This window comes from Elaeis guineensis, chromosome 12 (genome assembly GCF_000442705.2).
Source record: "Elaeis guineensis isolate ETL-2024a chromosome 12, EG11, whole genome shotgun sequence".
NCBI classification, from domain to species: Eukaryota; Viridiplantae; Streptophyta; class Magnoliopsida; order Arecales; family Arecaceae; genus Elaeis; species Elaeis guineensis.
In genome coordinates, this window is record NC_026004.2 from 4,552,802 (window position 1) to 4,566,164 (window position 13,363).

General features: G+C 39.0%; 1 protein-coding gene across 2 annotated transcripts; it reads left to right on the plus strand.

The window, feature by feature from the left end:
* Window positions 1-211: 211 nt before the first annotated feature.
* LOC105055620 (NAC domain-containing protein 53) lies at window positions 212-11,203 on the plus strand. Of its 2 annotated transcripts, none has more exons than XM_010937511.3 (5): window positions 212-927; window positions 1,053-1,253; window positions 9,253-9,981; window positions 10,094-10,235; window positions 10,568-11,203. In XM_010937511.3, the coding sequence occupies exons 1-5, from the start codon at window positions 424-426 to the stop codon at window positions 10,996-10,998; spliced, it is 2,007 nt and encodes a 668-aa protein (XP_010935813.1). In that variant the 5' UTR covers window positions 212-423; the 3' UTR covers window positions 10,999-11,203. The 2 variants fall into 2 exon arrangements, with proteins under 2 accessions (XP_010935813.1, XP_010935812.1); XM_010937510.3 differs by having other exon boundaries at window positions 213-927; window positions 9,190-9,981.
* Window positions 11,204-13,363: the final 2,160 nt, after the last annotated feature.

Here is a 13,363-nt window from a genome sequence, read left to right on the forward strand (position 1 = left end):
CGCACGCACGGAGACCTTTAAACAAATGGCTATTGTATACCGTCTATCTGTACATGAGTGGATGAGATGACTTCATATGGATAAGATGAACGGCGGATCCGTCGTCTTCATAAAATATTGTATACAGACACTTGTATCATCGAACCAAGCAGAGCAACGAACATACCCAAAATTCCAAGCCTCGGGAGTAAATATAAAAACCCCTCGAGCCCCAACCAAAGTTGCCCTTCGTTCCTTCTTGTCCAAGGCTCCTCCATTGCCTCTTCCCCTCCCCAAAACCTCGCCGTCGCCTGCATCCCGCCCCAAACCCTGCCTCAAGAATCGAAAAGAATATGTGAAGAAGAATCCGATCTCCGATCGAAACCCACTTCCTATCGCTTCGATCTCTCCGATTCTCCGACGGCGACGACCTCCGATTATACGATGAACGGCGGCGCATCGTCCTCCAATCCGCGACGGCCTGTGGCTCCCGCCACTCCGGCGGCCGCGACCCAGCTTGCTCCGGGCTTCCGGTTCCACCCCACGGATGACGAGCTTGTCAGCTACTACCTCAAGCGCAAGGTTTCCGGGAAATCCCTCCGCATCGATGCCATCGCCGAGATCGATCTGTACAAGTGCGAGCCCTGGGACCTCCCGCCGCTGTCCCGGATCGTGAGCCGGGACCTGGAGTGGTACTTCTTTAGCCCCCTCGATCGCAAGTATTCTAATCGCTCCCGGATGAATCGCTCCACCGCCCAGGGCTACTGGAAGACCACCGGCAAGGACCGCCCCATCCGCCACAACCACCGCGTCGTCGGCATGAAGAAAACCCTCGTCTACCATGCCGGCCGGGCACCCCGTGGCGAGAGGACCAACTGGGTGATGCATGAATACCGGCTTGAGGACCAGGAGCTCGCTGGCACTGTCACTTGCACTGGGATCCCTCAGGTATAGAAGTTAGAAAGATATGTGACGGGATTTCTTTTTTCTTTTTTTTTTTTCGGGGGGGTTAAAGGTGTCATCTTGGTTCGATTTGCTGTCATTTAATTGAATTTGGGCTTTGGGTGGGGAAGGATGCGTACGTTGTATGCAGGATCTTTAAGAAGAGCGGCCAAGGGCCACAGAACGGGGCTCAATATGGGGCTCCATTTAATGAGGAGGAATGGGAGGAGACCGATGGTGGTATGATTATGCTGAGAGATGATGGCGACGACGACTTTTTTGATGCTGGAGAACAGGAACAGGAGTACTTGCAGATGAATGATTTTCTTCAGGTAAATTCTGTGCATAAAATGTACCTCTTTGTTTTTGTTTTGAATGATTGTTGAATCCGTTATTCTTTATATATGTTTTATATATTTTGCTAACAGATCCACACGATAACAAGTAATAAAAATGGTACAAACTGCTAAGTCTTGTCACCTATAAATTTCTCATTGCATTTAAATAGTGGCTGTTAAACCTTAGATGAGGTCAAGAAAAGATAAATTTTGGGAAAGTGAGTATTGCATGTATTGGACATCATGTTGCCTTTCTCGTTGCTTTCCTGTTTTCATTCCATCTGAATGTGATTTTCTGTGAAGTTTCCAAGAATTGTCATTTATTGCTTATTTTGTATTTATCAAATACATCTTTTGGTTGTATTAGCTTACCTATTTTCCTGTTCCCCGTTTGATAGAGTTATGGTTGGGTTACCCAGATAAAGGAGTAATGCAATAAACCATAAATCTGATACATATCATGATGCATGGTATGACGGTGTATAACACTTTATTGTTATGATGCACCACTGTGCCTCCTTGAGTCATACAACACATGCTAGTTTTGTAGTGGCTTATGGCCCCTCTCTTTCCTCCCCTTCTTTTTTTGGTCAATGATAGATTGCCTTAAGTGTTCTGCAAAATTGTTTTTCTGTATTAGATCATTTTTTTTAATAATTTTTTGGTTTTATTTGGGTAGCTTGTATTTTCTTTTTCATTCAGAGCAGACAGTTCTGGAATTTTTTAGATCATTCTTATTAATTAGGACTTCATTTCCAAGAAACCAAGGAAAAAGTTCATTTCCTTGAGATTTTAAGGATCTTGGGATGTTAAGAGCTTTCTTGAGGTCAAAAAAAAAAAAAAAAAAAAAGGGAAGTTCATGTATTGGCTCCCCCTAGAGGGCATTCACAAGATTTGAGTTTGGAGCAACAAGATCTCAGCTCAAATCATGTATAACATTAGAGTGATTTAAATATAGTTATAGCACTATTTCAATATTTTGTATATAGTTGGAGTAACAAGATTTCATCTCAAATCATATACTGTTGGATGAGTTACATAATTATAGCACTATTTTCAATATTTGTTGGTAATAGTTATATGCTGGTATTTGGTAGGAAAAAAGATATGATGGTAATTGTCATGTGATTTGATATCTGTATGTGGTTTTGTGCTTGTAACTTTCACTGTTTAGATATATATGTAGTTAAATATTAGATTTTTAGCTATGGACTTAAACATCCCAGTTCAAATTAGTATGTAACACGATTTTTTTGTAATTTATAGGTTTCCAATATGATTTTGTTCTCCATAATTTTATATTTGTAGCTGGACAAATTAAATTATGTATCAGATTGAACTGAAAAATAATAATGTCTAAAATATCATCCTATATGTCTTTTTTGGATTACTATTTTTAATTATTTTTAGCCTCTTTTGCTGAGACTTTGAAGCTCTATTGAACATGTTGAAAATATTGAAACTTGATAGGTACAACAAAAACTGAATCAAGTTTTTGAACCTTGTTTATACATGTCAAAAGATTGCTACAGGAAAATGATGATAGCCTTGAGGAACTTGTTCCAAGTTCCAAGCATCTAGGGCTTTTTGTGGGTCAAACATACATGATTTAGCCACTTTGGCCCAAAGCGCTTCTTATGTATGGTTTCGTCGCATGGAAGGTTAGTTATTCTTATGGGCTTAAGCAACCTACATGTATGGTAGGGCCTTATACCCATGACCAAATATTCTTCTCATTTATTCGCAATCTAATAAATGCCAGATTTTTATGCTTCCCTGGCATACGGAAAAGTTGACCATAGAATCTTGGGGGATATTGGTTTTTCCCTCAATATTTAGGTGCCATGCCAAAGTAGGCTGTCTAATTAGTGTGGAAGTGTGTAGTTAATTTTTATTAGTGTGGAAGTGTCTAATTGGTGTGGAAGTGTGTAGTTAATTTTTATTTTCTCCTTTATATTTAGTTATATATTTCTACTTTTTTATCTCATTTTTCGTGTAAATATGTGAACCTAATTTATTTATTCATATTTCTAAATACCAACTGCATATGTGCCTGCATATTCACCTACATATTGCATATTCAGTTTGACGGTACTCTAGTTGCTCACATACCTTAGCTGCTTTTAAAACACTGAAAACAGGTTCCTTGTGCTATTATTATTATTATCTTTCTCCTGTTCTTGTTATGCTAACTATGCATGATGGTACTTTGAGCAAGTTCTCAGAACCCCATCATATCTCAAAGAGAAGGTTTCTTACAGGTGAAGCATCATTTAAGTATAATTTGTGGTTTAACAGGTTAAAAGAGGCTATTTTGTTACAACCAGAATGGATTAAACTTAGCAATGATGGACCTAACAGTTGCAATGCCCAAGCTGGAATTGTGGGTGTTATAAGGAATGACTCAGGGTTCCCCTTTTCTTGTTTATTGTTCTACTAAGCTAAAAGTTCTTTGTTGACAGAAGTTCGCTTGATATTCCAAGAATCGAGGCTATCTTATTGGAGCAAGTGTGACATAAGGTGTGTTTTGTGGAAAGCAGATTGTATTGATCATCGACATGATAAGGGTTGAGCTGCTGGTGCCTTGGTACCTTAAAACTTGTTGAATGAGATGTTGGTTTTGGTTACAAGATGTCAAAAGTTGTAGAACTAGTCCTAAATCCAAAGAGACTAATCAAGTTGTTGATTGATTAGATAACCTTGGAAGCTGGTTGATTCCTTTTTATGTATGAAGTTTTACTAAACTTCCCATGGGTTTGATCTCCTAATTGAAGCTAACATGAACCATCGACCATGTAACTTTCATGGATAATGAAACTATCCTTCAAATAGTGAAAACAAGGAACCAAAGTTTTGATGAGATGATTCAAAAGTTTGTCAGCCTATGAACCCAAACTAGATCATCTCCTTCTTAAAGTTTACTTGGCATGAATGATCTATGTGGTTTCAAGTCGAACAACAATTTTCCCCCTTTTTGTGTCAATTGTTGAGGGTTTTTAGTAGATAATTGTACATGGTTCTATAAGTAGGGCTGGACATGGGTCGGTTGGGCTAGGCCATGTTCCTATCCAAGTCTGGTCAGAAATAATTTTTCAAGTTTGGGGCCGGGCTTAGGCTTGAAATTTTTTTAAAAATTCAAGTTCGAGCCTGACCTAAGCTCAAGTCCGAGCTCGACCCGAATTACTTATTTGGGCCAAATATTAGGCTGGCCCGAATCTACAAAAATGAAAGGATAATACATGAACAAGAAAAGTAAACAACAATCTAAAAGTTCATAAATATTCTATCGGACATTCGGACTAAGACTCTTCGAGATGACGAGATTTGCTTAAAATTAAAATCAATTAGCTAACTGGCTAGGGATCAGACTAACTTATGACTCATTCTAAACGGCAAACCTATTTGGCTAGGGATCGAGCTCGGGCTCGGGGCAGATCCGGACCAGCCCAAAGGAATATCCGAGTCCAGCCTGAAAGATAAACGGGTCCTATAATTAGGCCCAAGCCTAGCCTGAACTGTTTCGAGCCTAGCCGGAAGCCCGACCCGAAGTTGGGTCGGCCTGAGTCCAGTTCCATTCCTATCTATAAGAGACAATTCACAAATACCAAATAATTAGGGCTGCAAACAGGTTGGGTCAGATCGAGGCATGCTTGACCCCAACCCCTCCTAGCTTCATGTTTGGGTCTTGATCTTGTACTTGGTCTCATCCCATTAGCATAATTGGGTCGGGTTGGTTTGGGTCTATGGAAAAGATTTTAGATTTGGTAGGTTATCAAGGTCAGCATAGCTCAGACCCCTAACTACAAATGTTTGGCTTGGGTTGTCTACCAGGGTGGCTCAACTCTGCAAATTGAGTCAAACATTGAGCTATTCTTTTATAGCTAAAAACGTAATAGTTGATAATCAAATAGAAAATCCTCAAAAATTTCTAAATAAAACTAAAAAAAGCCAAATTAATCGTAGATTTTCATTCATAAAATTTTTAATGTCATCCATGATATTGATCATTCTTACGATATAAGTTACAATATTCAATTCTTAGAAATATATATCGATATATTGAAGATCCTTATTTATATTGTTCCATCAAAACAAATGATGAATGTTTATGTATAATTAAGTGAAAGTAGGTGAGAGGAGATGGGGTTGTTGTGATGAACAAGGAGGAATTAATTGAGTGAATGACTGATGAAAGTAGGTGAGGGGAGATGGGGTTTAAACAAGTATTAATTCAATGAATGAATTGAGAAAGATATTTAGGGTTTATGTATTCTATATTTACATGCATTTTATGTTAGACACATCTACATATGTTTGGTAAAAGCAATCCATAATGCATTGTAAGCCATCAAATTAACATGGTCCCCACATTTGCAAGTTCGTCGTTTAGTGATGATTCAAATATATGGACCCCGAGGTCTGTTACACTAGTTGATACCATACCATATTGGACATACTGTACTATATGGGTGCTGAATCAGTACGCAGTCTTATACCGTACCAACACTCGGTATGTCTCGCTATCTCGTATTAGACCGTGTATCAACACTATAATAGGATGGTATTTCAGTATCAAGATGGTGAACCTTGATAAACCCAATCCACTTTATATTTTAATTGTTAACGTAATGGACTTGGAAATTGACTATTTACCATTAAAAGATTAAATGTAGAAAATGCCCTTCCCCTCTATTTTTAGGGTATTAGGAAGTGCCTTAGGTGTTTTTGGGCGTCCCTAGCATTTTTTTTATCTTAGAAAAAAGATGACATGAGTATCGGACATGTACCCAAGGGGTATCGGTTTTGTCTTTTGCAAAAAATTTGGGATCATAAACAGACATTTCTTATTGAACTTGCAATGATCCGGTGAATGTTAAAGAGGACTGCCTAGTCAGATTGATGATCGATTGTAAACCCAAGGTCTTTTTACCACTCATCGTGTATACAATTTTTTTAACATGTTGCCTTTGTGTGAAATTTGAAGGTTGGTTGGTTCATGGTTGGGTTCTGCTTAATCAAGGCAACTAATTTGAACAGGCAAGTCTATCTCTACTAGATATGTTGTCCACATCAACGATCATCCAGATAACATATGGATAGGATAAAATCCTTTATTATCTGAAAGAGTATGTTAAGCCTTCTATAGGCACATAATGTAATATATGCACTGAATGAAACCAATTTGAGCCTTCTATAGGCACATTTTATAGGACTTGTCTGAGTTGGTCATTCATATGTTTCATAGCCTAAAGTTTGATAATTGGTTAGTTTTGTTATAGTCAAGTATGAGTTTTGTTGGGAGTATACGAGTTAGGAGAGTATTGTGGTTAGGATGGAAACAGATTAGGCTGAAACTTGAAAATTTTTACAATCGTTGGATTGAGCCTGAATCCTAGCCTAAAGCCCTATTGTTACGAACCTAACTAGGTCAAGCTCTCCACCTTCCCTCATTCTTCTTCCATCTTCCACTCGGTTCATCTATCTTTCCTCTTAGCCTCTTTGCCAATCCATCCCTACATGGAGGAGGCAGAGGTGTTAAAGGGTCGGGCAAGGCAAACATCATGGTTGTTGCTAGCTAAGTTGAGGGCCTTGAGGCCATTGGGAATTGGGAATTGGGAGGAAAAAGATGAGGAAGAGGAGCTGATTGGGTGGTGGAGGGCATGACATGTAGCTGAGAGGAAGAGGGTGGTACGGTGGGCATGGTGGCATGGCAAGCAAGCCAACGAACAAGAATGGGAGAGTGTGAGAGGTTGGTGGGCCCATTTCCAGCCCCACCTATTGTTTTCGTTTCATTTTTTCCATTTTGTGATGCCATTTTTGTTAGATTTTATGAATAAGTTTAGGTATAATTTTATTAAGGTGTTTTAGATTTTTAAATATTAATTAGCATAGGGGATCTACAAATTTAAACTGCTTGATTAAATTAGTCGATGCCTACTATTTTTCTTCATGGTTTTAAATACTAGATTGCACTGGTTGGTATGATAAATGCTGTATTGCGCCTATAAGAAATTGATATCCAGTACCACCCTTGTATCAAGTGTTCGATACCAAGAGTTGGTACTGTACAAATGCTTAAGACATGAGGTACCGGTTAGGGTTGGGAACAAGTTGGACAACCTTCTTTTCCAAGCTCAAAGGAAAAAAAATTTTTGGGCTTTTGGACCGTGCCTAGTCCTATAAAAAACTTAATAAGGTCTTATCCAAGCTTGGCACAAGCCCAAACAAGACCCCATTTGACTCAAGCTTGAGATTGAGGGAACCAAAGCCCAAACAAGTATGACTTCAATCAGGCCCATGAGAGCAAGCAGGGTGAGAGATCAGGTGTCGAGGAGAGATCCTTTTTTTTTATTTTTTGGTTGGGTGGGGGGGGGGTCTCAGAGAGAGAAAGATCAAAGGGTGAAGGTGGTTGAGGAGGGGAGGGATCAGGTGGGAGTAGAGGGTTCATCTGGTGGGTTGGTGGAAGGGTGAGAGAGCTTGGGTGGGAAAGGGGTTGTGGAGGGATCGTGTGGGGGTAGGAGGTCAATCCCCATTAACGAGGGAAGGTTGGGGGGGGTGGGGGCATGGGGTGGGGAGGGGGCTCAAGGAAAGATGTGATAAGGGGAGAGGGTCATCAGTCTCCCACTGTTTGCTGTGTTCGCCATGACATTCGCTGTTTTTGGAGAGGAGACACTAGGGTATTGGGAGATTGGGCACCGAGCATGGGAAAGGAGTGTAGAGGCATCAAGGCACTTGGGATGGGCAAGTTAAAGTCCTCGATGGGGGTTCAGCATTTAGCTTCAAACTAGGAATTGGGTGCAGGCTTTGGGTCAAGCTAAGGCTTGCTCAAAATTGGCCTGCAACTTATTCGGGCTTTAAATTCCAAAAAAGCTTGACCAAAATTTCTTTGGGCCAGGCCTGAAGCTTGGCCTAAGGCCGACCAGCCTGGATTGACAAGCTTGGGCTTGGCTTAGACCCATTTTCATCCCAAGTACCGTTTTGGTACTAGTATTGGTATGAAAATTAGTACTTAAAACCTTTGTTTTCTGTCGTGAATTCCTTGCAGTACTTTCTTTGACTTTATTTGGGTTGCATGAGTAGGTTACAGAGCATCTGCTCTAACCAAACTACATGCATTAATGATGCTAATGAGCCGTGGGTCCGTTTATTAATTTGAAGAGCAAGTGGTATCTATATGTGCATTTATTTTGCATCAAGTGTTTGCAAAGCATAGGTTTTGAGAAACAATATTTAATGAATATTTTATTTTTGTACAATTTTATCACCATTTGGTTTAATTTTGACTACCCAAAAGATATGATTGGCGTACATTGTACCCCTGCGGTAAATAAAGTGTCTGTTTCCAGAACTCTTGTTTTGTGAGTTTATTCTTTTCATTTTAAGTTTAATTAGCATCCGTACAGTCTGCTACTAACAGGTAGTGATTAAATGGAGTCCTTATTGAATGTGCATGTTTGGTGTGTGCATCCAATATCCATAGTTCCATCAAACTGACAACTATGGTTGTTGTTCATATTTATGTCAGGTATTGCTGGAAATGGAATGCATAATGGCCTTGTATATTGCCACTATTTTTCTTATATTTGCAGATAATGGCCATTTCTATTACTATGTGGGCAGCGTTGGCTACATTCTTTTGTTTGTCTTCCAGTGTTCCATTACTATAGCATTAAGGTCGCCATGGTTATGCATTTTTGATAATGATCACTTAATTTCTGGATATTCTGTTTGGCTGATCATGTAATATTGAATTTTTTTTAAAACACATTTATTCTTTGTTGTGGGTTGCTACTATTCCATGAATTGGTGATTTTGAAATAAACAAAACATAAGGTTCATCCATTTTTGGGTGACATTTTATTGATTTTTTCACCATTGTCATTAAAATGTTGTTTGAGTTTCGCATTTTAACATTTTTTACTGTTTTCAGAACCAATACCCGGACAATCAACATGCAAATGATTCTGGTTTTGTGGTGGATCCTAATTTACAGGACAGTGGCAGCCATCAGGAAGATCCTTCAGTTTTACTGGAGGAGATATTGAATGACCCGAGCTTCGGTAATGACATGGTGGAACATACTGATGAACGTGGACTGCAGAATGGCCCAGCACTGGGTAATGACATGGGCCAAAATATTGGCATGGCAGATTCGTCTTATACTGCAGGACAAAATGAGGGATATGTGGAGCTTAATGATCTTGCTGATACTGTAAATGCTGAAGACCCTCCTAGTGAAGACTCTGTAGGTTGCTCTTCATGGACTTGTAATGATTGGAAACCTGTGGATGGAGTAGATGATATCATCAATTTTCAAGAAATCCTTGATGTGGACGAATTCTTTGACACTGTGAATGAAGATATAAACCAGCCAGAACTATTTCAGATGTCCCCGCCACTTAGTGATAACTATGATATGCAACCGATTGATATCAGGAATTTCTTAGCTGGTGATTGTCCTTCCGGTCAACTGGCTGAGGGAAACACCATGTTTTATGATGCAGATAGTAATGATCTAGCATTTGCTCAGGATAATTTTGCAGAACTGAATCATCTTCTGGACTTGCCTATTTCGGATCCATCTCGGTTTGATATGGTGGATAATTTAATGGCGTACTTTGATGCCATGGATGATAATTTACATGTTGATACTGCAGGCTTTTTAGAAAATTCAGGGTGTATGAATTCTTCTATCTTGGACCAGTTCAACCTCACTCCAGAAGTAAGCTCCATCAAAACCTCAAATGAACTTGCCCTATCTTTCAATCAAGCAAGCATGTACCTGTTGCAATAGAAATGAGGTGACATATCATATGTTTTTTTTTTTTAAACAGTTTGATGGCATCAATGCTCAACCAAACGAGGTGATCCCCTGGGCATCAGAAGCAAATGTTGCAAGTGGCCCATCATCCTCTCTTAGATTACCTGATGCCGATAATCAGTTAAAGACTGAAAATGATGTCAATATTAAACTAGGTATGCTTTTTGGGATCTGATGATTTCTCCTAAGATATTAACTACACTTTTTAATCACTACTGTTTAAGCTGTTTCTAATAAAATCTTGACCTGGTTAAAGTTTGATTCCTGTATGGCTTGTCCAAAATATTCTTATTTGTGAGTTGGTAACTATTTTTCCTTGTAAACTATAACATCTGAGGTTTGGGTTTGCAAGACCAGAATGCACTTTTGGTAAACAGTCTAGATGGTTCAGGGCATCTATTTGAAAAGTCATATCTCATGGACTGGGCCTTCTTTCGAGTCATATGCTGTTCTGAATGCAAGGTTTTTCTTAAATTTTTTGGTGCAGATGTCAAAAGAAGTGAGAGTAATGGTAAAACTATCACAAAACGTCTTGTGAACATGCTGGGCTCAATCTCAGCTCCCCCTGCCATTGCTGCAGAATATCCTGTTAGGTCTGAGAAGCCTGTTGGACAAATCTCCGAAACCCATTCAGCCAGCTCGATACATTTCACTGCTGGGATGATCCAAATACGTGGTTTAACCGTGACAGGAAGCACGGAACATTGGTCTCTGCAGAAGAATGGAGATGTGGACTTCCTCCTCTCCTACGGTATGGATGGTGATGAAGCTAGAAAATCTATAGGTTTTGAGCCAATTTCAAAGATACAAGGCGGACTGGCGTCCGTGGTGCTGCGTGGTGGCTTCTATCTTTTCTTCCTCTCAGCCTTGATTCTTACAGTAAGCTATGGAGTAGGATTGTGCATTTGTAGCAGGTAAGGTTTGCCTATTGAATTGACTGTTTCAACCGTGAAAGGGCAGAAAATTTAAAACTATCGAGGGAGAGTGAAGGACTGACAATGCTGGACTATGTCTATTTGTATATTGTGGCATCTGTAATGACTATGCTTATGATATTTATAAGTAGCTTTTTTCAACTAATCAGAGGGTGCACAGACCAACCTCCTTTGCACCTTTATAATAATTCGTGTTTGTTAGATACACATAGTTTTGCCTCTTACCATCTGTGTTCTCTCTGCAATTTCGGATATTTAGCATGTAATTTTCAATGTGGAAGATTGCTGAGGCAGAAAAATTGACTTGATTGGCATCGTTGTGGTTCCAAGAATTAATGCTGCGCTGTTCGACACCAAATATGTACCTATGGAAAATGGAGGCTTTTTGTTTGATAATATATACTACTTTAATCTTGTGAATTGTGATCCAGAAGTTGGATATGCTGGGATTAACAGCATTTTCTGTCCATGGTGCTGAGAAAGCTTGGCCAGCTTTTGCATCGCCCCAGTAATTCAGGGTCTGTTTAGTATTGCTGTTTCTATTTTTGTTTCACTAGAAATTAGGGAAATGCCAGATGGAGATTAACCATGTTGAAGGTAGCATTTCTACAAACGTTTTTGAGAAGATTTCTGCAACTTATGTTATTCCATGTTTCTATTCTCACTCTACGTGAAAGCGGTAAATCTTTCCTACCAAAAGCTCCAAAAATTTTACAAGTAGTTTGAATATACATGTTCTATCTAGTCCGATTTGTCTTTAACAGAAGCATTTTTGTATCTGGAATTATTTTGTTCGTGTATCCAATGTTTTTTAATCAACCTGCCAAGGGGCAGGATTTCAGGAAGATTACTGAACGAGCATATATTGAAATGAGATATCTATTAGAGGGGATGAGAGGAAGAATTTCAACAATTCTAGTTTACATTATTTATTCAGAACTGATCAGGAACTTGTGCAGGTGAATCGTATCAGGCATGCATTCCACTTATCTCCCATGCAAGACGTCCTAACTTGCTCACTTTGTTTGTACTACTTAATTGGTAGCAGCAGAGCTGCAAACAAGCCGAGAAGCAGCTTGGTGTCTTATTTGATCGTTCAACATTAGCTCAGCTGAAAAGGTTCCAAGCTCAAACATCTCTTGGAGCTCCATTCCAAATGGGGGCTTGGTTCGAGAACAGTGGGAATGCTCTGCTTGACAAAGGCTTTTTTTTTTTGAAAAAGAAAAAATGAAATGCTCGGCTAGGTCACAGCTTGGCTCCAAGCTTAGCTACCATAGGTATGCAAATAGGCTGAGCCGATAGCTGCTCGAGATTGGGAATAAGTAATAATTTGTATCGGCGGCTTTTTGTTTTTCTTAGATTACACATCCCAAACGGAGTTCAATTCCCTATGACAAAAGCAGGAGCAAAAATGTCAGCGACATTTGGAAGGAAAAAGGATCACCTTCAAATTTGGATTCTTAGCATAGTGGACATATAAAGACTTATATTGGGAATATGAAATTCATTTTTATATTGGCTATGTACTGAGAAGGTCTTATATACTTATATAAAAATTTAAATAATAACTTCTTGGCTAGTCTTGGATGAGACCTTAGATTATTATAGCATGCACCTCTAAACAGTACTAATAGAACTAATCACTAATTCAATAATATGTCCCATCTCCAAATAAGGCTTCTTCCAAAAATAAAGTAATCCCGAAAATCCTGTCTAGGATAGAAAAATACGAAGCACAACATCCAATCAAGTGTTAAGCAAAAGTAAAAAGATGATGCCTCTTAGCATATGTTTGGATGAATGGGCTAAAAAACTCGTTGGATTAATGGATTGAGCCACTAAAATCAGTTAGATAATATGTTTACAGGCTGGGCTAGACTTATATTCTTAACTATTTAGAATTGATTTTTGAGTGAATTGGTCTAAATCCTATAAAAAGAAAAAAAAAAATTCATAGATTGAGTCAATAAAATCAGTTAGATAATAGGTTTACAGGTTGGACTAGATCTATATCCTTAACTATTTAAGACTGATTTTGAAGTGGGCTAGCTTGAATCTTGTAGGAAGAAAAAAAGATTTGCTAAGAGCTTGTTATGGGATTCGGGCCAGTGCACTCTAAAATCAATCCTAAAAGCCTAGCCCGGCCTACAAGCCTATTATCTAACTAGCATTGTTAGCCCAATATATCAATCTTTTTTTTTTTTTTTCGCTATGAGATTTGGTCCAATCCACTCCAAAATCGTTCTTGAATCATTAAAGGTATAGGCCTAGCTCAGACTGTTATCCTATTTTCTAGATAGTGGCCCAATCCACATATCTTTTTTCACCTATGAGATTTGGGCCAGCCC

Excerpts from the sequence above, each read along its gene's own strand:
- LOC105055620 (XM_010937510.3), top strand. The coding sequence starts at position 424 with ATGAACGGCGGCGCATCGTCCTCCAATCCGCGACGGCCTGTGGCTCCC. Across the intron at positions 1,254-9,189 it reads AGATGAATGATTTTCTTCAG|AACCAATACCCGGACAATCA; the intron begins GTAAATTCTGTG and ends TACTGTTTTCAG. Across the intron at positions 9,982-10,093 it reads AGTTCAACCTCACTCCAGAA|TTTGATGGCATCAATGCTCA; the intron begins GTAAGCTCCATC and ends TTTTTTAAACAG.